The sequence below is a fragment of the Dendropsophus ebraccatus genome, chromosome 5 (genome assembly GCF_027789765.1).
Source record: "Dendropsophus ebraccatus isolate aDenEbr1 chromosome 5, aDenEbr1.pat, whole genome shotgun sequence".
Lineage (NCBI taxonomy): Eukaryota > Metazoa > Chordata > Amphibia > Anura > Hylidae > Dendropsophus > Dendropsophus ebraccatus.
The window spans coordinates 10,292,079-10,317,076 of record NC_091458.1 but is presented as its reverse complement, the minus strand read 5'-3'; the positions used below and the strand labels follow the sequence as shown (position 1 = coordinate 10,317,076).

The window sequence follows — 24,998 nt, the reverse complement described above, 5'->3', positions numbered from 1 at the left end:
GGATAGAACAAATGGGCCCTTAATCACTGTTGGGTCACAGGTGGGATACATGTACTGTATGTGGCTGCACAGGTGGGATACATGTACTGTATGTGGCTGCCCAGGTGGGAGACATGTACTGTATGTGGCTGCCCAGGTGGGAGACATGTACTGTATGTGGCTGCACAGGTGGGAGACATGTACTGTATGTGGCTGCACAGGTGGGAGACATGTACTGTATGTGGCTGCACAGGTGGGAGACATGTACTGTATGTGGCTGCACAGGTGGGAGACATGTACTGTATGTAGCTGCACAGGTGGGAGACATGTACTGTATGTGGCTGCACAGGTGGGAGACATGTACTGTATGTGACTGCACAGGTGGGAGACATGTACTGCATGTGGCTGCACAGGTGGGATACATGTACTGCATGTGACTGCACAGGTGGGATACATGTACTGCATGTGACTGCATAGGTGGGAGACATGTACTGTATATGGCTGCACAGGTGGGAGACATGTACTGCATGTGGCTGCACAGGTGGGAGACATGTACTGTATGTTGCTGCACAGGTGGGAGACATGTACTGTATGTGGCTGCACAGGTGGGAGACATGTACTGTATGTGGCTGCACAGGTGGGATACATGTACTGTATATGGCTGCACAGGTGGGATACATGTACTGTATGTGGCTGCACAGGTGAGATACATATACTGTATGTGGCTGCACAGGTGGGAGACATGTACTGTATGTGGCTGCACAGGTGGGAGACATTTACTGTATGTGGCTGCACAGGTGGGAGACATGTACTGTATGTGGCTGCACAGGTGGGAAACATGTACTGTATGTGGCTGCACAGGTGGGAGACATGTACTGTATGTGGCTGCACAGGTGGGAGACATGTACTGTATGTGGCTGCACAGGTGGGAGACATGTACTGTATGTGGCTGCACAGGTGGGAGACATGTACTGTATGTGACTGCACAGGTGGGAGACATGTACTGTATATGGCTGCACAGGTGGGAGACATGTACTGCATGTGGCTGCACAGGTGGGAGACATGTACTGTATGTGGCTGCACAGGTGGGATACATGTACTGCATGTGACTGCATAGGTGGGAGACATGTACTGTATGTGGCTGCACAGGTGGGAGACATGTACTGTATGTGGCTGCACAGGTGGGAGACATGTACTGTATGTGGCTGCACAGGTGGGAGACATGTACTGTATGTGGCTGCACAGGTGGGATACATGTACTGTATGTGGCTGCAGAGGTGAGATACATGTACTGTATGCAGCTGCACAGGTGGGAGACATGTACTGTATGCGGCTGCACAGGTGGGAGACATGTACTGTATGTGGCTGCACCTGTGGGAGACATGTACTGTATGTGGCTGCACCTGTGGGAGACATGTACTGTATGTGGCTGCAGAGGTAGGATACATGTACTGTATGTGACTGCTTAGTCCACCCTCTATCTTACAACTTCCAGCAGCCTGACAGACGCACTGACAATAATCACTCACTGTCACTGCACAAGTGATATGTTCGCCTCTGTCATGGGGGTATAATATGGCCTGAGGGGGTATAATCTAGACTAGGCCGCATTAAGCCCAGGTAATAGTCTGGACTGTGGGGACACTCCGACCTGTTACAGATGGCCACAAGCCGCTACTTCCTAGAAGAATAACGAAGGGTGATATTGATGAGCTGCCTGTCACCTGACTAACCTTACTTCTCAGCCTGTCTCTTTACTGGCAGGTGGCGGTGACGGTCACCCGGTCCGTGTCACTGTCTATAGTGTCTGGTCCGGCTCTCTCCTCACACAATCCCCTCAGATGATGTTCCTGTCACAGCTCACCTGGTAACCCACAGTTTCCTGTCACAGCCGCCTTTTTAAGGATAGCTCATTAACATAGCTCCACCCCTTTTCCAGATCTTTCCACTATCTGTTGTAATGAGCTATTGCTAACTAACTAGTAGGCCTAAGTGTGTGTGTGTGTGTGTGTGTGTGTGTGTCCAGTATCCCATCTGTAAGCACACTGAACTAGATGGTATGTCTGAGAATACAAACAGTGCCCCCCAAATTAGTATAATAAAAAGAATCAAACCCAAAATTATAAAACGTGCCCCCCTAATATAACACAGTACACACAGTGCTCCCCTAATATAACACAATACACACAGTGCTCCCCTAATATAACACAATACACACAGTGCCCCCCCTAATATAACACAATACACACAGTGCCTCCCCTAATATACCACAATACACACAGTGCCCCCCTAATATAACACATTACACACAGTGCTCCCCTAATATAGCACAGTACACACAGTGCTCCCCTAATATAGCACAGTACACACAGTGCTCCCCATAATATAACACAATACACACAGTGCCCCCCTAATATAACACAGTACACACAGTGCTCCCCATAATAGTACACTATACACAGTTACTGTAAATGATACCATATGCACAATGCACCACAAAATTGTACCATACACATGATGGTCGCCAAAATACTGCCATTCCTACAGTGTCCCTCTGATAACCTGATACGTGTTTGCAAAAATAGTCATATACTCAGGACCCTTAAAATGGCGTCATTAATATGGTGGCCCCCAACATACACTTAATGCCCCTAAAATAATGCCAGACACATAATGCCACCTAAAACAGTGCCAACTAGCGCTTCAGGAAGTAGTGCAATACACAGTGCTGCTCATATAAGTGCATTATCCAGCACCTTACAATATAGTATCATACACGGGGACCCCTTAACGTAGTCCATTGTCCCCGGTGTACACAGCCCAGCTGGTCTCTAGAGCTCCCTGATACCAGCGCGGTGCTTCAGTAGGAGCCATCACCGAGTGCTGAGGAGCATGGTGCATAAAACTCACCAACGCACGACCCTACCTCCTAACCGTCCAGGATCCAGCAGGACATTCCCAATATATGGGTGATATCCCACCATCCCTGGACATGTGTCCCCCTTCTTAATGAATCCCCCTCTGGCCTTTTAACCAAAAGCATGCCTGATAAGCGCTTGCTGTGATTGATAGAGAAAGAAGACATTGGCTCCTGGCTCCGCCAATCACTCTTGAGGCCACAGGGAGCGTTATGGCTCTGACCACAAGAGGCCACTCTCTCCCAGGCAGTATGCCTCAAGGTTGTTGTTTAATTATACAAGTGGATGCCTACATGGGGGAGGGGGTCAATTAACAGGGTGGATTTCTACATGGGGTGAAGAGGGTTAACTACCAGGGGAGATACCTATCATCGGAATGCTATGTTATGGTAAGGGTGGCTAACTAACAGTGGGATGCCCTCTACATTGGGGGATATTACAATCTGGGGGAGAACTAACTACATGAGGGATTATGTGCTGTCCCACCACAGGTGTTTTCTGTCTCTTCTTTGCAACTATCAAAAAAGCTTCTTGCTCCAGGTTAAGTGGTGATGAATTGTGCTCTAAGGTTTCACCACTAGATGTCAGTATTTTTTTTTATATGTATGTTCTTATCTATTGCACAGCTGAAGTTAGGAATAGGTAACTGTTTTATGTGTACTTGTGTGCTTTTGCTAACCTATAGGAGATGCCCTCTACTTCTAGCCTTTCTCTTTCTTTCTCTTGCACACCCTCCTTTCCACCACTCACAGGGTAGATTACTTAGCCCCTGTAGGAAGTAGTTGCTTGGTGGGGGAGAGGTGTATCTTCAGTCTTTACCCAGACTCTCGTGGGAGAAGGACACACAGAGCAAATGTCCCTGCTACAACCAAGCACTGGGGGCACTGAGGGAAGTCACCACATGGTCTCATATGCGAAGCGAGGCAGAAGGGCATAAAATCTAAGGGCATTATATGTCTTTTAAATTATATATTTTATATTCATTTTTCTACACAGGTATATGAGATACTGTAGATGTCTAGCGGATATATGAGTCCTTTGAGTTACATTGTGGTGAGGCCATTTGCAGGACGTTAATGAGCAATTAGAGTGGCCCCCGGGGGCCCTGATCTGTGTTCTCCTGTACAGAATGTAAGTGTCCGGGGAGAACAGCTGTAATATAAGATAGTGAGCCACGCTGAGACGTAATATTATAACCATCGATGCATTATCACAGCTGCTTATCCCCTGATTGGCTCCTATGTGGCCTCTTGTAAGAGCCAGGAAATCTAATGTACTGTAAGTAATGATGTCCCATTCTTCACTACTGACCCCCTATGGGGAGGGCTCATCTAGTCATGACCCTTGCTTGGACACTTTTGGTTGGGACTGAACTCTATATACCAGGGACCCAACAAGACCGTCCATCCTGGAGCCATCTTACCCGGGGTTCTACTCACCACTACTCGCTTAGATCCTTACACTCGCCTATCACCGGTCACTAGCTGCCTAATATATTCCACCCCTAGACCCCAGTCATAGTCACCAGATAATCCATCTTATTCACCCCATCTGGTTTTATGTTGCGCCTATTGTTTTTTTATATGGCTGTATACATATGGGGTTTTGGGTGTTTTTATTGAGTTTTAAAAGTAAGAAAAAAAAACCTGCAAAAACATACAAAATCAGTGCCAATTCCACTAACAAAAAGTGTCGCTCAGAATCTGCACGTATCGAAGCAATGTTTAGATTACAGATGTAGCAGAGCTGAGTTTGGATTTGCTGATATCTAGCTATTTAAAAAGTAAAAAAAAAATCTTTTGTCATCTCCATGCATCTTGACTAGTCCATTTATATTCTGTCCGGGCACTGGATGGTCAGGAGTTCGGTCTCCATTTACTTAGTTTGCATTGCGCCCCTTCCCACCCTATGTGACCGATGTGTGTAACCAGGGGAAGTAAAGCTTTAACGTCTACCTGAAACCCCATGGTTATGGTATATAAGAGCGTGACACATTTGTCTGAAGGTTGTGTCTGGTATTACACTTCATTCACTTCAATTGTGCAATGCCAGACAAAACCCATGGACAGGTGACACAGTTTCTGGAACAAGGCAGCCATATTTTTCTAATCCTGAACAATCCCTTTAAATTCTGCTACAAGCTCTGCTACATCAGTACTCTGAGCTGTTATTTGAAGACTTCTTCATCCAGTTGGATTGAAATGTCTACATCCTCTATAAATATGATGAAATACTTTGAGGGGAACCGATATTGTACATTTGTATGATATTCATGTCTTCTCGTAGGCTAACCTCTTGTAGACCATGGCAAATCAGTCAGATGTTCTGAAGATAATTCTCGTAGGTTTTCCAGGACTGAAGGAAGAATATTATGTACCAGTGTCCCTGGTGATGCTCCTGTTATATTTGGCATCTCTTTTGGCCAATGGCACCGTCATCACTCTGGTGGTCTGGAAGAAGAACCTACACAAGCCAATGTATATTATAATAGCAAACCTGGCCTGTGCCGACCTACTGTTCGACACTATAACGTTACCTAAGATCATCGCCAAGTATTGGTTTGGAGTGACAATGACCTTTCCCGAATGTCTTCTTCAAATGTTTCTTGTCCATTACCTGAACACCACGGACTCCTATATCTTCATGCTTATGGCCATTGACCGATACTTTGCCATCTGTAAGCCCCTAAGATACTCCTCAATCATTAGCAACAAGGTGGTTGCCATTTCTTGTTGGGTTTGTTGGGTCGTAGCCAGTGTGACTGCATTGACCGCTCTTATCATGAACTCTCAAGCACCTCCATGTGGGTATAATAGGATCAACACATTAATGTGCACCAACATAGCAGTCACGGCCCTGGCCTGCAAAGATGTCTCCATTATCAAGAAGACCACCTTTGCGTTCTCCATGTTCATACTGTTTGTGCCTTTGAGCTTTATCATACTATCCTATATAACCATAATCAATATTATACGGGTATCAGCCAACAAGGAGAACTGGCAGAAGGCCTTCTACACGTGTACCACTCATCTGTGTGTCATGACTGTGCACTATGCACCACGCGTGTTCGTCTATACGGCCAATGAAGTTGGGTTGGTCTTCAATGCGGATTTGAATGTGTTTATACTTTGCCTATATTCATATATCCCACATATCGCTAATCCCATCATATACTGTCTCAGGAATAAGGCCATCACGCAGACATATAGAAGTTTCTATTTAAGAATAAAGAAAATAGGAGTCAGGGACCATCTCTCCTCCAGCACTGTGACAAAATAAAGGCAAAGCCTAGGAAAATATTGATTGGGGCAGCCGTCTTATTTGTTACAGTGATCTGCAAAAAAAAAAAATCACTAAGACAGGATCAACAGAGGTGGGACATCTACTGTATTCCTACTATGCTCTAACTCTTCCATTCTGTCCTACATAATTCCTTCCTATTTTCCTACATATGATTCCTCCATGCTGTCCTCCATAAATTCTCAATCCTGTCCTACATATAATTCCTCCATAACATCTCCATGCTATTCTAAATATAATATAAGTCCTCCATGCTATCTTCCATAACTCCTCCATGCTGTCCTCCACAACTCCTCCATGCTGTCCTACATACAGTATAATTCCTCCATGCTGTCCTACATATAACTCCTCCATGCTGTCCTACTTACAGTATAATTCCTCCATGCGGTCCTACATACAGTATAACTCCTCCATACTGTCCTGTATAATTCCTCCATGCTTTCCTCCAAAACTCCTCCATGCTGTCCTACATACAGTACAATTCCTCCATGCTGTCCTTCATAACTCCTCCATGCTGTCCTCCATAACTCCTCCATGCTGTCCTACATACAGTACAATTCCTCCATGCTGTCTTACATAACTCCTCCATGCTGTCCTCCATAACTTCTCCATGCTGTCCTACATACAGTACAATTCCTCCATGCTGTCCTCCATAACTCCTCCATGCTGTCCTCCATAACTCCTCCATGCTGTCCTACATACAGTACAATTCCTCCATGCTGTCTTACATAACTCCTCCATAATGTCCTGTATAACTCCTCTAGGTTGTTCTCCATAACTCATCCAAGCCATCTCCCATAACTCCTCCATGCTGTCCTCCATATTTTTCCATATAACTCCTCCAGATTGTTCTCCATAATTCCTCCAAGCCATCTCCTATAACTCCTCCGTGCTATCCTCCGAAACTACTGTAGATTGTTCTCCATAACTTACTCATGCTGTCCCCAATATAACTTCTACATGCTGTCCTCCATAATATTCTCCATGATGACTCCTCCAAACTGCCTATAAAGAACCCTTTACCTGACTCATCCAGATTGTTCTATAACTTCTCTATTCTATCCTTCTTTAATCTTTTAGACAGTTTAATATAATCCCATATCTTATTCATGCCTTCCCATATTACCCCCCTATACTATCCTGATAATTTTTCTTAGAATTGCCCCAACAACTCCTCCATGCTATGCCATAGGTTATCAATGCCTTCTCACATAGTACCCGTTTACTGTCCCTCAAGTTACAATATTAATTGCTTCCAGGTTTCACATGTTTAAAAATTATGTATCCAGAGACCTAATCTCTATGGAAAACTGGTATTTGGTTCTGAACTCCCCAAAATGTGAAAAAATAAAAATTTATAAAATTAAGCAGATAACTAATATGAATAAAACAAGTCCTTACATATACCAGTCAGAAAGAGCTAATGGAGACTGTAAAGGGTTTGCTATGTAGAGGAGATATTTGTTTTCAGGGTTCTGAACAGATCCCATAGCGTCCCAGACAAATAAAATAAAACCAGCCTCACCTAGTGGCCAAAAGGGCAGCTCACTCTGACCCAGGTAAAGAGCAATACAGGACAGGTATAGTATAGTATATAGGACATTGTATACTATAGAGGAGATACTAGACAGCCAATCACTCCATGCACTTCAGTAATACTGGGGCTTTACCAATAAAATGTCCACTTTTATGGTGAGATCATCTAGTTATTGACATGTGCCGCAGATCCTGTCTGTAACATTGTATGTTGAGTCTGGTCTCAAGTTAAGATGGTCCAGAAAGGAACATTGTATGTTGGAAATATTGTAACCTGAAGCCATTGTAAGTCGAGGGATCACTGTATTATCCCCAATGAAGACTCCACAATATCTAGTATAACTCTTCCATATAAACACCAAAACATAGAGAACAGACAAACTTAGGGTCCTATTCCACGGGCCGAGGAGGGCCCGATCAATCTGCTAGATCGCCGCTCGTTTACTGGGCCTATTCCACGGCCCGATGATCGTTGAGCGAGGGCTGCAAGGACATCGTTACCGATGTCCTTGCAGCATCATACAATACCTGGCTGCAGGGCTTCTCCTCCGCTCCATCTTCATCCCTGGGTCTCCCGCGCTCTATCTTCTGAATGGCCGGTCAGCTGACAGGCCACACTTAGCCAATCACAGGCCGCGGGTGTCCCGGCCTGTGATTGGCTGAGCGCTCCGTCAGCTGACCGGCCATTCAGAAGATAGAGCGCGGAACCCGGGGATGAAGACAGCGCGGAGAAGAAGCCTGGACAGGTAATGTATGATGCTGCTTCTTCTCAAATCGTTGGTCGCCCGCTGCGCACCGCTATTCAACCGTAGCGATGCATGGTGGGGGAACGATGAATTTAGGTCTGGCCCTAAATGAACAATCAGCCGATGACACGATTATCGGCTGATCGTTCTCTCTATTTCACAGAACGATAATCGTCCGAATCAGGCCAAATGGGCCCGATCCGGCTGATTATCGTTACTGTAGAATAGGGCCCTTAGACTCTAGGCCAGGATAGTATTAGGGCAAGGCAACAATCCTAACCACCGAGTTATCAAGCCGGCAATGACCATAGAAGTAACATACTTAAATTTATAGAACTACAGAAAGTTGTGACTGGGTAACCAAATGGACAAATGGACATTTACTGACACTGTCAATACAGGAAAATATTTTTTTATAAAAAATTGGGGATTGTAAAAGAACAGTTTGAACCTTGTGCTAGGCAAGTTAAAGGGGTTATCTAGCGCTATGAAAACATGGCCACTTTTGCTCTGCTCTTGTCTCCAGGTCAGGTGTGGTTTGCAATTAAGCCCCATTTACTTAAATGGAACTGAGTTTCGAACTCCACCCAATCTGGAGACAAGTGCGGGGCAAAAGTGGCCATGTTTTTGTAGCGCTGGATAACCCCTTTAACAGTACACAGGAGTGATTTGACAAAGTGTCGTAATTGGAGGAGTTTGTAGAAGTCCCTATGGGGCAGTGAGAACTCAAGGGCTAATGACTCAAATGATGGTAATGATGAACCTTCAAAGACCTTGCTAAGGCCAGCCAATATACCAGCTGTTATCCAGTTACTGTATTTGATCGGGCCCTCCTCGGCCCGTGGAATAGGACCCTAAGAATCAGCATTAGTTTAAGTGCAATACAGTGAATATCAAAGGAGCTGGTGCCCTGGAAGCATACCCTGATGAAGACAAAATAATCAACAAACAAAAAGAGAAACATCAGTCATATTGGAAAGAAAAGTAGTCCTTCCATAGGAAGATCTGAGTGACTTCTAGTCACGTTGAAGCGGCTAAGCTAGAGAGAAAGCATTGCTGCCTCGTAGGCAAACTAAACACTTAAAGTCCTGAGGACCAGATGCACCATCCGCAAATCAGTTTTAAGATTCATCCCTTCGAGGACCCAGAAGGAGGAGATTGGTGAGGGGGGAAGCTTATTATTCTGTCGGCGCCTGCCATACTTGACCGTCTGCCATTCAGGTGACAATGGACGTTGTGAGGCTCTCTTTCCCCGATGGGAGTCTTGAGCTGAGTCGATAAGTTGCCACTCCATGCATAATTTACGAGCTTCACCAGGAGAATTGGCTACCACTCTGTTACCATTGCGAATAATAATAAACTTTACAGGGAATCCCCATTTGTACTGAATATTGTGATCTCTGAGAACTTTAGAGCTCGAGACGAACTGCGGCCTCCGTGCAATGGTAGCTTCGGATAAGTCAATGAATATCTGACTGTCCTTGAACCTGTCAGGGAGCTCTTTGTGGGATCTAGATGCCTCCATTATCCTCTCTTTTACATGAAAGAAATGCACCTTCAATATCACATCTCTAGGTACTGTTTTGGGTAGGGTTTTAGGCTTAGGAAGGCGATGCGCCCTGTCAATGATCGTGGTCAGAGGCATCGGGAGAAGTGCAGAAGAGAAATCCACTATGTACTCCTGCAGTTGCTCAGTCTTAACAGTCTCCGGTCCTCTGAGATGCATATTGTTGCGCCCAGACTGCGCAAGTCTCCACTTTCTCCTCTAAAGCAGTGGTGGCGTTCACGACATCATTATGGGCAGAGGTTAATTCTGACAAACTGGTGTTGCATAGATTGTTTCAGGTCAGGTAGCAAAGACCTAAGCAGAGATTCAGTGACAGGGTGCTCTAAATGTCCTGTTGTGCACTGCTGGTGTGAGTTTTAGGACAGCGGCATTGGTGGCAAGGAAGGGGTCTCCAGGTCCAGGAGTTCATCCATTATTGAGGCCGGGGTGCCGGGCGGGGATGCCTCTATATTGCTCTGCTTACCCTGGTTCTGCGAGGATGAGTTGCCCGGAGAGATCGGCAAAGTGAGGAGAGGAGAGGGTAGCATATCGCCACTCACCTCCAAAGCAGGGGAGGAAACTGGTGCTGCCAAGTAAGGCGGTGAGGAGGAGAGCGGGTCAGCACCATCTTCTTGGTCTCCAGCACAAGGCCGTCCAGCACCATCTTGGATTGCCTCTGTTGCCAGAAAAAAGCTAGTGAGCTTGATGGAATCCCTCTTCTTTTTGCCTTTGCGCATAGTGGGGTACCACAGGGTGTCTAAGAACCCAATCCAGACCTCATGCGCGGCTAGGCATGCCCCCCACTAGGCTGCTTTTCTTTAAGCATACTAAGCTTCCCTGTGATTGGTGGGGGTTTGTGTGTTTGAGAGAAGAGATAGGATAGGGCAGATAAAGGAGGTAAAACAGTCTGCACCTACAACTGGACAAGAGAATAACATGTGACAACAGACAATTAACCCAGTACTTTCCTCAGCTGTGCACAGAATAAGTTACAGCAGAAACACAGTAGTGACACCTAGTGGGGAAAACATAGAATCCACTTAGACCATTTCCCAAAGAAAACTTTATACAGGTGCATAGGAAACTTAGTACAGCACCTTGTGATGGAGCAGTACACAGGGTCTACATAAAGGGTTTTCATAGAATTTACAAAGTCTACATGGGTCTTACAAGGTCCTCGTGAACTTAACAATGTCTACTTAGATCTTATATGGACTTTACATTTACATTATACAAGTTCTCCATGGAGATTACAAATTCTTCATGATGGACGTTACAAGGTCTGCATGGATCTTATAAGGTCTTCATGGACTTTTGAAGGTCTTCATGGACTTGGCAATGCCTACAATGGCTCTTATGAGGTCTTTACATTGACTTTCCAATGTTTAAATTAGGGATGAGCAAACCGAACCGGTACGAACCAGATTCGGTACGAACCATGTCCAAGCGTCCTACATCCAGCACTTCACAGGCAGGGACTGCAACAGGCGGTGAGGCTAGGAGAAGTGGCAGCACCAGGCCCGGTGGCAGCCGGGGCAACAGGCATGGCAGCAGGGTGCATCTTCCCCAGACACCCAGTGGTTCTGTAAGAACCACACAGCCAGCGGTTCTAGATTTTCTTAAGGCCATATTCCACGGAACTTTTTCGAACGATTATCGTTCATAAAATCGTTCAAACGACCGCTCGTTAACGATATTCGTTCTGTGGAATAGCTGTAAATGAGCGAACGACAACAGCGAAATCGTCGTTGAGTCGTTCACTATTTTTTTTCAACATGTCGAAAAAAAATCGTTGGTCTTTCAACAATAATTCGCTAATCTTTTCGTTGAATAAAAAATCTTTCAGTCGTTCTTGAAATGTCTACCTACATTTCCCCACGTTTTAAACGACCATGCAACGATGTAACGACCGCAAAAAAATCGTTCCACTTCCACCGCCCAAAGCTCCCAAACGAGGTTGGCTGGATCATCCGACACCACCCTTACATGGAACGGTCAGCGAGAGTCCTCTGCCCCTTCCCCTGTTATTACTATGCCACTCACCTCTGGGGCACCTTCTGCCAGGGGACTGTTGGCAAATCTTGGTCTGCCTTTGGATTCTCTACCACTTTTTAGTGATGAGGAGGAGGTAGTCCCCCAAAGGCAGCAGGTGGAACGTGCATATATATATATCGCCAACAGCCACAGGCCCAGATTCAACAGGTTTGACACCAGAGTAGTTGCGTCAATTTGTAAAGCAAGTGCCAGTGAGGTGTCAATTTAATGAAAATTGGACACGTATTTTTGGATAATGGAACTGGGGTAAAGCCTTCTTGAATCTGTGCCTTTTTAAATGTCCTTTCTTCACCTCATGGATTCTGAGGGTGAGGTTCTCTGTCTATTTTACCGTATCCGTATCCTGCTAGACTAGATGTAATGTTAGAGGGGTTTTTTTAACGTTGACTGTCCTGTGCTGAACTCTACATCAACATGTTGTCATGTTTAAAGAATGATTTTTACAAACGTGCATATTCTTAGCTTCAAACTTCAGTTGTCTGTACTAGGTCCTTCTGGGTCCAAAAGAATACTACTCCTACTAATGCCCCCACCGTCAATTGTCTATTTGGAAACATACTGGGTGGAATCAAGAGCTGCAGAAACTGCCATCTCAACTTGTCTGTTTTTAACAATACTGGCCTGAGAGCCATCAACTGCTGCCTTCTCCTGCTCCTCAACTGGTCTGTTTTTAATAATACTGACATGGAATCAATCAACTGCTGCCTCCTCCTTCTCCTCAAGTAGCCTCTCCTCGATAATACTGGCCTGGAATCAATCAACTGCTGCCTCCTCCTTCTCCTCAAGTAGCCTCTCCTCGATAATACTGGCCTGGAATCAATGGCATAGCTACCATGAAGGCAGGGAAGGCAGTTGCTATGGGGCCCCGGACTACAGGGGGCCCGGAGGCCGCCTTGCCCGTCTCCCCTGTCTTTAAGGTAGCTACACTACTGATAGCAAAGCACCCTGCCAGAGATGCAGAAGGGAGCGTCTGCAATCCCCTCTGAAACACCTCTGCACCTCCCCCGGACACAGGCTCAGAGCGTACTGCACCAGTGTCCTCCTCTCCACAAGTGGAACAGTCCTGGGACGTTCCGCTAAGCCCCGCCCCCTCGCGGCAAGCCACGCCCCCAGCGCCCACCGTGGGTGGGATATTCGCTCATGGCAGAGTGCACAGGGCCTGAGGAGGAGACACAGCAGGAGGATGGTAACTATCACTGCCAGCTGGAAGACACCCAGCTTCCCTGGCATCCTGTATAATGGGGTCAGTCAGCCTCCCTGGCATCCTGTATAATGGGGGTCACTCAGCTTCCCTGGCATCCTGTATAATGGGGGTCACTCAGCTTCCCTGGCATCCTGTATAATGGGGGTCACCAGCTTCCCTGGCATCCTGTATAGTGGGGTCACTCAGCCTTCCTGGCATCCTGTATAATGGGGGTCACTCAGCTTCCCTGGCATCCTGTATAATGGGGGTCACCAGCTTCCCAGCATCCTGTATAATGGGGGTCACTCAGCTTCCCTGGCATCCTGTATAATGGGGGTCACCAGCTTCCCAGCATCCTGTATAATGGGGTCACTCAGCTTCCCTGGCATCCTGTATAATGGGGTCACCAGCTTCCCTGGCATCCTGTATAATGGGGGTCACCAGCTTCCCTGGCATCCTGTATAGTGGGGTCACTCAGCCTCCCTGGCATCCTGTATAATGGGGGTCACTCAGCTTCCCTGGCATCCTGTATAATGGGGGTCACCAGCTTCCCAGCATCCTGTATAATGGGGGTCACTCAGCTTCCCTGGCATCCTGTATAATGGGGGTCACCAGCTTCCCAGCATCTTGTATAATGGGGTCACTCAGCTTCCCTGGCATCCTGTATAATGGGATCACTCAGCTTCCCTGGCATCCTGTATAATGGGGTCAGTCAGCCTCCCTGGCATCCTGTATAATGGGGTCAGTCAGCCTCCCTGGCATCCTGTATAATGGGGTCACTCAGCTTCCCAGCATCCTGTATAATGGGGTCACCAGCTTCCCTGGCATCCTGTATAATGGGATCACTCAGCTTTCCTGGCAACCTGTATAATGGGGTCACTCAGCTTTCCTGGCATCCTGTATAATGGGGGTCACCAGCTTCCCTGGCATCCTGTATAATGGGGTCAGTCAGGCTCCCTGGCATCCTGTATAATGGGGTCACCAGCTTCCCTGGCATCCTGTATAATGGGGTCACTCAGCTTTCCTGGCATCCTGTATAATGGGGTCACCAGCTTCCCTGCATCCTGTATAATGGGGTCACCCAGCTTCCCTGGCATCCTGTATAATGGGGTCACCAGCTTCCCTGGCATCCTGTATAATGGGGTCACTCAGCTTCCCTAGCATCCTGTATAATGGGGGTCACCAGCTTCCCTGCATCCTGTATATTGGGGTCACTCAGCCTCCCTGGCATCCTGTATAATGGGGTCACTCAGCTTCCCTGGCATCCTGTATAATGGGGTCACCAGCTTCCCTGGCATCCTGTATAATGGGGTCACTCAGCCTCCCTGGCATCCTGTATAATGGGGGTCACCAGCTTCCCTGTCATCCAGTATAATGGGGGTCACCAGCTTCCCTGTCATCCTATATAATGGGGTCACCAGCTTCCCCGTCATCCTGTATAATGGGGGTCACTCAGGCTCAGCTTCCCTGGCATCCTGTATAATGGGGTCACCAGCTTCCCTGTTATCCTGTATAATGGGGTCACTCAGCTTCCCTGGCATCCTGTATAATGGGGTCAGTCAGCCTCCCTGGCATCCTGTATAATGGGGTCAGTCAGCCTCCCTGGCATCCTGTATAATGTGGTCAGTCAGCCTCCCTGGTATCCTGTATAATGGGGTTACCCAGCTTCCCTGGCATCCTGTATAATGGGGTCACTCAGCTTCCCTGGTATCCTGTATAATGTGGTCACTCAGCTTCCCTGGCATCCTGTATAATGGGGTCACTCAGCTTTCCTTGCATCCTGTATAATGGGGTCACTCAGCTTTCCTGGCATCCTGTATAATGGGGTCACCAGCTTCCCTGCATCCTGTATAATGGGGTCACCCAGCTTCCCTGGCATCCTGTATAATGGGGTCACCCAGCTTTCCTGGCATCCTGTATAATGGGGTCACCAACTTCCCTGGCATCCTGTATAATGGGGTCACACAGCTTTCCTGGCATCCTGTATAATGGGGTCACCAGCTTCCCTGGCATCCTGTATAATGGGGTCACACAGCTTCCCTGGCATCCTGTATAAAGGGGGTCACACAGCTTCCCTGGCATCCTGTATAATGGGGTCACTCAGCTTTCCTTGCATCCTGTATAATGGGGGTCACTCAGCTTCCCTGGCATCCTGTATAATGGGGTCACCCAGCTTTCCTGGCATCCTGTATAATGGGGTCACCAACTTCCCTGGCATCCTGTATAATGGGGTCACACAGCTTTCCTGGCATCCTGTATAATGGGGGTCACCAGCTTCCCTGGCATCCTGTATAATGGGGTCAGTCAGCCTCCCTGGCATCCTGTATAATGTGGTCACTCAGCTTCCCTGGCATCCTGTATAATGGGGTCAGTCAGCTTCCCTGGCATCCTGTATAATGGGGTCACTCAGCTTTCCTGGCATCCTGTATAATGGGGTACCCAGCTTCCCTGGCATCCTGTATAATGGGGTCAGTCAGCCTCCCTGGCATCCTCTATAATGGGGTCACTCAGCTTCCCAGCATCCTGTATAATGGGGTCACTTAGCTTCCCTGGCATCCTGTATAATGGGGTCACTCAGCTTCTCCGGCATCCTGTATAATGGGGTCACTCAGCTTTCCTGGCATCCTGTATAATGGGGGTCACCAGCTTCCCTGGCATCCTGTATAATGGGGTCACTCAGCTTTCCTGGCATCCTGTATAATGGGGTCACCAGCTTCCCCGTCATCCTGTATAATGGGGGTCACTCAGACTCAGCTTCCCTGTCATCCTGTATAATGGGGTCACCAGCTTCCCTGGCATCCTGTATAATGGGGTCACCAGCTTCCCTGGCATCCTGTATAATGGGGTCACCAGCCTCCCTGGTATCCTGTATAATGGGGTTACCCAGCTTCCCTGGCATCCTGTATAATGGGGTCACTCAGCCTCCCAGCATCCTGTATAATGGGGTCACTCAGCTTCCCTGCATCCTGTATAATGGGGTCACTCAGCTTCCCTGGCATCCTGTATAATGGGGTCACTCAGCTTTCCTTGCATCCTGTATAATGGGGGTCACTCAGCTTCCCTGGCATCCTGTATAATGGGGTCACTCAGCTTCCCTGGCATCCTGTATAATGCGGTCACTCAGCTTCCCTGGTATCCTGTATAATGGGGTCAGTCAGCTTCTCTGCATCCTGTATAATGGGGTCAGTCAGCCTCCCTGGTATCCTGTATAATGGGGGTCACTCAGCTTCCCAACATCCTGTATAATGGGGGTCACTCAGCTTCCCAGCATCCTGTATAATGGGGTCAGTCAGCCTCCCAGGTATCCTGTAAAATGGGGTCACCAGCTTTCCTGGCATCCTGTATAATGGGGTCACCCAGCTTCCCTGGCATCCTGTTTAATGGGGTCACCAGCTTCCCTGGCATCCTGTATAATGGGGTCACCAGCTTTCCTGGCATCCTGTATAATGGGGTCACCCAGCTTCCCTGTCATCCTGTATAATGGGGGTCACCAGCTTCCCTGTTATCCTGTATAATCGGGTTCACCAGCTTCCCTGGCATCCTGTATAATGGGGTCAGTCAGCCTCCCTGGTATCCTGTATAATGGGGTCACTCAGACTCCCTGGCATCCTGTATAATGGGGGTCACCAGCTTCCCTGGCATCCTGTATAATGGGGGTCACCAGCTTCCCTAGCATCCTGTATAATGGGGTCTTTCAGCTTCCCTGGCATCCTGTATAAAGGGGGTCACACAGCTTCCCTGGTATCCTGTATAATGGGGTCACTCAGCTTCCCTGGCATCCTGTATAATGGGGTTACCCAGCTTCCCTGGCATCCTGTATAATGGGGTCACTCAGCTTCCCTAGTATCCTGTATAATGGGGTCACTCAGCTTCCCTGGCATCCTGTATAATGTGGTCACTAAGCTTCCCTGGCATCCTGTATAATGGGGTCACTCAGCTTCCCTAGCATCCTGTATAATGGGGTCACTCAGCTTCCCTGGTATCCTGTATAATGGGGTCAGTCAGCTTCCTGGCACCCTGTATAATGGGGGTCACTCAGCTTCCCAACATCCTGTATAATGGGGTCAGTCAGCCTCCCTGGCATCCTGTATAGTGGGGTCACTCAGCCTCCCTGGCATCCTGTATAATGGGGTCACTCAGCTTCCCTGGCATTCTGTATAATGGGGTCACTCAGCTTTCCTGGCATCCTGTATAATGGGGTCACTCAGCTTTCCTGGCATCCTGTATAATGGGGTCACTCAGCTTCCCTGGCATCCTGTTTAATGGGGTCACCAGCTTCCCTGGCATCCTGTATAATGGGGTCACTCAGCTTCCCTGGCATCCTGTATAATGGGGTCACTCAGCTTCCCTGGCATCCTGTATAATGGGGTCACTCAGCTTTCCTGGCATCCTGTATAATGGGGGTCATCAGCTTCCCTGGCATCCTGTATAATAGGTTCACCAGCTTCCCTGGCATCCTGTATAATGGGGTCACTCAGCTTTCCTGGCATCCTGTATAATGGGGGTCACCAGCTTCCCTGGCATCCTGTATAATGGGGTCACTTAGCCTCCCTGGCATCCTGTATAATGGGGTCACCAGCTTCCCTGTTATCCTGTATAATGGGGTTCACCAGCTTCCCTGGCATCCTGTATAATGGGGTCACTCAGCTTCCCTGGCATCCTGTATAATGGGGTCACTCAGCTTCCCTTGCATCCTGTATAATGGGGTCACTCAGCTTCCCTGGCATCCTGTATAATGTGGTCACTCAGCTTCCCTGGCATCCTGTATAATGGGGTTACTCAGCTTCCCTGGCATCCTGTATAATGGGGTTACCCATCTTCCCTGGCACCCTGTATAATGGGGTCACTCAGATTCCCTGGTATCCTGTATAATGGGGTCAGACAGCCTCCCTGGCATCCTGTATAATGGGGTCACTCAGCCTTCCTGGCATCCTGTATAATGGGGTCACTCAGCTTTCCTGGCATCCTGTATAATGGGGTCACTCAGCTTCCTTGGCATCCTGTATAATGGGGTCACTCAGCTTTCCTGGCATCCTGTATAATGGGGTCACTCAGCTTCCCTGGCATCCTGTATAATGGGGTCACTCAGCTTCCCTGGCATCCTGTATAATGTGGTCATTCAGCTTCCCTGGCATCCTGTATAATGGGGTCACTCAGCTTCCCTGGCATCCTGTATAATGGGGTTACCCAGCTTCCCTGGCACCCTGTATAATGGGGTCACTCAGCTTCCCTGGTATCCTGTATAATGGGGTCAGTCAGTCTCTCTGCATCCTGTATTATGGGGTCATTCAGCATCCCTGGTATCCTGTATAATGGGGGTCACTCAGCTTCCCAACATCCTGTATAATGGGGTCAGTCAGCCTCCCTGGTATCCTGTATAATGGGGGTCACTCAGCTTCCCTGGCATCCTGTATAATGGGGGTCACCAGCTTCCCTGGCATCCTGTATAGTGGGGTCACTCAGCCTCCCTGGCATCCTGTATAATGGGGTCACTCAGCTTCCCTGGCATCCTGTATAATGGGGTCACCAGCTTTCCTGGCATCCTGTATAATGGGGGTCACCAGCTTCCCTGGCATCCTGTATAGTGGGGTCACTCAGCCTCCCTGGCATCCTGTATAATGGGGTCACTCAGCTTCCCTGGCATCCTGTATAATGGGGTCACCAGCTTTCCTGGCATCCTGTATAATGGGGTCACTCAGCTTCCCTGGCATCCTGTTTAATGGGGTCACTCAGCTTTCCTGGCATCCTGTATAATGGGGTCACTCAGCTTTCCTGGCATCCTGTATAATGGGGTCACTCAGCTTCACTGGCATCCTGTATAATGGGGCCATTCAGCCTTCCTGGCATCCTGTATAATGGGGGTCACTCAGCTTCCCTGCATCCTGTATAATGGGCTCAGACAGCCTCCCTGGCATCCTGTATAATGGGGTCACTCAGCCTTCCTGGCATCCTGTATAATGGGGTCACTCAGCTTCCCTGGCATCCTGTATAATGGGGTCAGACAGCCTCCCTGGCATCCTGTATAATGGGGTCACTCAGCCTTCCTGGCATCCTGTATAATGGGGTCACTCAGCCTCCCTGGCATCCTGTATAATGGGGTCACTCAGCCTTCCCTGCATCCTGTATAATGGGGTCAGTCAGCCTCCCTGGTATCCTGTATAATGGGGTCACTCAGCTTCCCTAGCATCTTGTATAGTGGTCAGTATAATGGAGGTCACCCTCCTGGACTCAGAGCTGCTCCAACCAGCAGGGACTCCGAGTGGCCTGCTACCACTCACCCACCCCCACCCCAGGGCACAGCGTCTCAGAGCTGCCAAAGGCAGGGGGACAGCTCCATATTGCCGGTACAGGTAATATGTTGGGGGGGCCCCATACACTTTTTTGCTATGGGGCCCCATGAATCCTAGTTACGCCCCTTCCTGGAATCGATCAACTACTGCCTCCTCATGCTCCTCAAGTAGTCTGTTTTTAATTATACTGGCCTGGAATCGATCAACTGCTGCCTCATCCTCCTCAATTAGCCTATCCTCCATAATACTGGCCTGGAATCGATTAACTGCTGCCTCCTCCTCCTCAAGTAGCCTCTCCTCGATTACACTGGCCTGGAATCAAGCAATTGCTGCCTCCTCCTGCTGCTTAAGTAGTCTGTTTTTAAGTATACTGGCCTGGAATTGATCAACTGCTGCTTCCTCCTCCTCAAGTAGCCTCTCCTCGATAATACTGGCCTGGAATCGATGAACTGCTGCCTCCTTCTCCTCAAGTAGCCTCTCCTCGATTATACTGGCCTGGAATGAATCAACTGCTGCCTCTTCCTGCTCTTCTAGTAGTCTGTTTTTAGTTATACTGGCCTGTAATCGATCAACTGCTGCCTCCTCCTCAAGTAGCCTCTCCTCAATAATACTGGACTGGAATGAATCAACTGCTGCCTCCTCCTGCTGCTCAACTTGTCTCTTCTCAACAATACTGGCCTGAGAGGCGAACAATCAACTGCTGCCTCCTCCTGCTGCTCAACTTGTCTCTTCTCAACAATGCTGGCCTGAGAGGCGAGCAATCTACTGCTGCCTCCTCCTGTTTCTCGACTTGTCTCTTCTCAACAATACTGGCCTGGGTGCAATCAAGTGCTGCCGCATCCTCCTTGTAAACTTTTTTTTCCAATATTTTTTGTCACTATTTTGGCACTTTTATTCACTATATTTTATTAATTTTATTCCTATTATTATTATTATTATTTTTTATTTTATTTTTTTCTCATTATTTTTGGCATTTTTTTCCCCCACTTTTTTCATTGTAATATCAACTGAAACTTAACGAAACTATACCCTATCACACTCCCACTATTGTAGCTGCAATTATTCAGCCGTTAGAGCAAGGTTCGTTTTCGGTTCGGTTCGGACCAATCCAAACTTAACGAAAGTTCGCCGGATCGAACCGAACTTTTCAAAAGTTCGCTCATCCCTAGTTTAAATATATCTTACAAGGTGTTCATAGACTTGTTCGTAGACTACAATGTCAACATGAAGATTACAAGCTCTACATGGGACTTTAAAGGTGTTTGTGGCCCATACATAATTCTTATATCAACAAATGTACTCTGAAACCCTGTATTGGATTGTCTGAAGAACTTTCCCTAATGTTTGCCTGATTTCCTTTGTTCTGAGGAAATATATAACAGGATTGGCCATATGGGGGGCAACAGAGTAAAGGAACAGGATGAGGGCATGGACATCTGGCCTAATAATTATTACACAACTGAGAGAGATGGTGTAGAGAAAAACTCGAGGTACATAATACAAGGCCACCACCAGCAGATGGGTTGTGCAGGTGTAGAAGAGTTTGCGCCAATTTTCAGAGCGAGATGATGATGAGATCTCCACTACGATCAAGACGTAGGAAAGAACAATGATCCCTAAAGGTGCAAGGAGCACCACCATAGCAAACACAAAGGCCACTTTCCTTATGAAGGTGACATCTGTACATGCTGTTGCCAAGACTGCCGTATGGGTACAAAATAAAGTGTTTATCTTGGTGGATGAGCTACACAAAACAATGTCGGAAGCCTGAATAGTGAGAGTTGCATTTGTAGATGTGGCTGCAAAAATCCAGAAGAAGGAGCAAATGATGATCGTTCTCCTGTTGGTCATAATCAAGTTGTATCTCAGAGGCTGGGATATAGCAACATAGCGATCCACGGCCATGAACATCAGCAGGTAGGAATCAACACTCCCAAGGTAATGGATCCAGAACATTTGGAAGATACAGACTTTGAAGTTAATAGAAGACGACCCAAACCAGTATCGGGCAATGAGTTTCGGTAAAGTAACCGTATCAAAAATAAGATCAGAGGTAGCAAGGTTTGCTATAACCAGATACATGGGTTGATGAAGGTAAGTATTTAAGGCGACCAGACATATGACGCTGCCATTGGCGGTAAGTGAGAAGATGTAAACCAAAAACATCCCAGCGGCCACAAGGTTATGTACGTCTTCAGGAAGCCCCGGAAATCCCACTAAAATAACTTCTGAAATTTCAGTCTCATTCACCATTTTCTGCCTTGAGATTCTTGTTGAAAACACCTAAAAATATGCAAAAAATTGTATGTTAATAGTATACCGTCCCATAGTATGTCTTCTGCCTGAAAGAATGAGGGGTTTACATGAGGCAGGCTTTAAAAATTTCAAATGTTGGCTTGGGAACGAGATTTGACATTTTGAATAATAGCAAATAAATTTAGGTTCAAATTTTGTTTACAGAATTTTTACATAAACTCAGAATGATCGAAAGTGACTAGGAAGCCCTCTCTTCAGACTAGGCTACAACCTACAAAACCCTGCTGCTATCTCACCGCACTGTGACCAACTGCTCCCCCTCAACTACTGTCTCACCTCCTCACCCTGTAGAGGGTAAGCAGGGTCCTCTCTCCGTATATAAGCCCTAGCTGGGCAGGGTCCTCTCTCCGTATATAAGCCCTAGCTGGGCAGGGTCCTCTCTCTGTATATAAGCCCTTGCTGGGCAGGGTCCTCTCTCTGTATATAAGCCCTTGCTGGGCAGGGTCCTCTCTCCGTATATAAGCCCTAGCTGGGCAGGGTCCTCTCTCCGTATATAAGCCCTAGCTGGGCAGGGTCCTCTCTCCGTATATAAGCCCTTGCTGGGCAGGGTCCTCTCTCCGTATATAAGCCCTTGCTGGGCAGGGTCCTCTCTCCGTATATAAGCCCTTGCTGGGCAGGGTCCTCTCTCCGTATATAAGCCCTTGCTGGGCAGGGTCCTCTCTCTGTATATAAGCCCTTGCTGGGCAGGGTCCTCTTTCCGTATATAAGACCTAGTTTACTGCTACTTTGATTGGCTGAGGGAAAGCACACCTCCACCTCTTATTGGTCTATTCTGACCACATGGTCCCCATCTAACACATTGGCGGCATGGCTTTCCTCACTACAAACTCTATTGCCGGGCTGTTGTACCTCACCTATGGGGATTCACACTTCCCTGCTTTTCACACTGCTTTAATATTTATGTATTTATACTTACTTGTACTTATATTTATGTGCTGCCAGCGTCCACCCAATCATGTGACATATGGTTTTGAACTGTTTTGATGTACCCCAACCCCCAGACAAGGATGTACGGGTAGCTCCTGGCCGCTTGTCACCAGATCACCCTGGATATACCCCTACGTCTACGTTCTGAGTTGCTGATATGCTATGAGGCGAGCTCAGGAGCACAGTGGGCTTCATAGCAGGTCAGGCCTCACCGTTAATGACAGGCAGGGGGTCTCTATCGCTGTGCCGGCCCGCCAGAGGTCACTTACCTTCCTCCGTGAGGTCAGATCGGCGCTCTGCTCATTGAGTCTGGTACAGGCAGGCCGATAGCATAGCATTGAACGGTGTTTGCAATCTAATGACTGCATGTAAAAGTCCCCCAAGGGTACTTAAAATGTGTAAAAAATAAATAAAAAAAAGTAAAAATGTTTTTAAAAATACCCCAAAGCCCCTCCCCCTAATAAAGATTAAAATAACCCCCCCATCCCATTATATAAATAAAACATATAAAAATAATTAAACAAATAGACATATTATATACCGTAGCGTGCGTAATTGTCAAGTGGTCAAAACGTCCGATCTACACAAATATGGTATTAATAAAAACTAGAGATGATGGCACAAAAAATGGCGCCCCATACAGCCCCGTAGGTGAAAAACTAAAACCGTTATAAGTCACAATAGGGCCATTTTATTAATAATTAAAAAAAAAAAAAAGGATTTCATTAAAAGATATATAAATAAAACATCAGAAAATCGGTGTAAACCTGCATATGGCTATGTTGGGCCTGAATAATGGTATCATGTTCCTTTTACCATATAGCGCATTACGTAGACACAGGAACCCCCCAAACGTTACCATATTGCATCCTTTTTTCCAATTTCACCAATTTATATCTTCATAAATAATATATTTGGGGTTCTGTCATGTATGTTATGTAAGAATGAAAGACGCCATTACAAAGTAAACTTGGTCCTGAAAAAAACAGCAACAACAACAACAAACCCTTACAAGGCCCTGTAGGTAGAAAAACAAAAGTGGAGGAAAAAACGAAAACGCAAAAATGAAAATTGGCGCCAGATCATTTGAGTAATTTTGGGCCGGGGTCATGAAGGGGTTAATAGTTGTTACATGTTTTGTTTATCTTATGCTAATGAGTGGGCGGGACTGGTATTCCATGTACATCTGAACCTGTGCCCTGACTGTAAGCACCGCACACTGTATCCTGAAACGCGTCATACGTGTAATCAATAAATCGCCCTTATTTCTTTCTATGTCTGTCCTGAGACTGCCTTATTGGGGCAGCGCTGGCACCCAGTGAGTGCAGATTTTTTTCACCCACGGGCCCCTTATGGGAGCATCCCGTTTTTAGTACTCCAGCCAGCAGGGCCGGCGCCAGAACCCGGCATACTCGGGCAAGTGCCAGGGCCCACGGCCGCCCAAGGGGCCCCCGACACTTGCCCAAGCAGTGAGACAGACGCCCGCCGCATCACCGACCCCCGCGAGAGCGGGTGCTGCCGACCCCAAGTCTGGGGGAGGGCTGGAGGGGCTGGGGAAGGACCTGCCGTGTTTGCTGCACTGGGGAAGGACCTGTGGTGACGTCATAAGGGGGCGGGGCTGAGAACGGGAGAGGCTGCATATGGATGAAGGACCTGTGATCATTGTCATGTGACATGAGGAGGCGGGGCTCACTTATACCTTCCCTCTGTATGCTGTGAGTTTTAGTCCTTCTCTTATACCTCCTCCTGTAATGTCCTCTGATCTCCCATAATAACAGGCTGTCTATGCTGGGAGTTGTAGTTATCCTCATATCTCCTCCTGTAATGGCCTCTGATCTCCCATAGTAACAGGCTGTCCATGCTGGGAGTTGTAGTTCTCCTCATATCTCCTCCTGTAATGGCCTCTGAACTCCCATAATAACAGGCTGTCCATGCTGGGAGTTGTAGTTCTCCTCATATCTCCTCCTATAATGGCCTCTGATCTCCCATAGTAACAGGCTGTCCATGCTGGGAGTTGTAGTTCTCCTCATATCTCTTCCTGTAATGGCCTCTGATCTCCTATAGTAACATGCTGTCCATGCTGGGAGTTGTAGTTCTCCTCATATCTCCTCCTGTAATGGCCTCTGATCTCCCATAGTAACAGGCTGTCCATGCTGGGAGTTGTAGTTCTCCTCATATCTCTTCCTGTAATGGCCTCTGATC

The 24,998-nt window shown here is 47.5% G+C and overlaps 2 protein-coding genes across 2 annotated transcripts; one reads left to right on the top strand and one right to left on the bottom strand.

Annotated features, from left to right (window-relative positions):
• Positions 1-5,195: 5,195 nt before the first annotated feature.
• LOC138793374 (olfactory receptor 2AT4-like) lies at positions 5,196-6,176 on the top strand. Its single transcript, XM_069971918.1, has one exon. It carries the CDS (start codon positions 5,202-5,204, stop codon positions 6,174-6,176), a length of 975 nt encoding a protein of 324 aa, XP_069828019.1. The 5' UTR covers positions 5,196-5,201.
• Positions 6,177-20,840: 14,664 nt separating this feature from the next.
• On the bottom strand, positions 20,841-21,806 carry LOC138794011 (olfactory receptor 1E16-like). Its single transcript, XM_069972778.1, has one exon. The coding sequence runs from the start codon at positions 21,804-21,806 to the stop codon at positions 20,841-20,843; it is 966 nt and encodes a 321-aa protein (XP_069828879.1).
• Between the last annotated feature and the right edge of the window lie 3,192 nt (positions 21,807-24,998).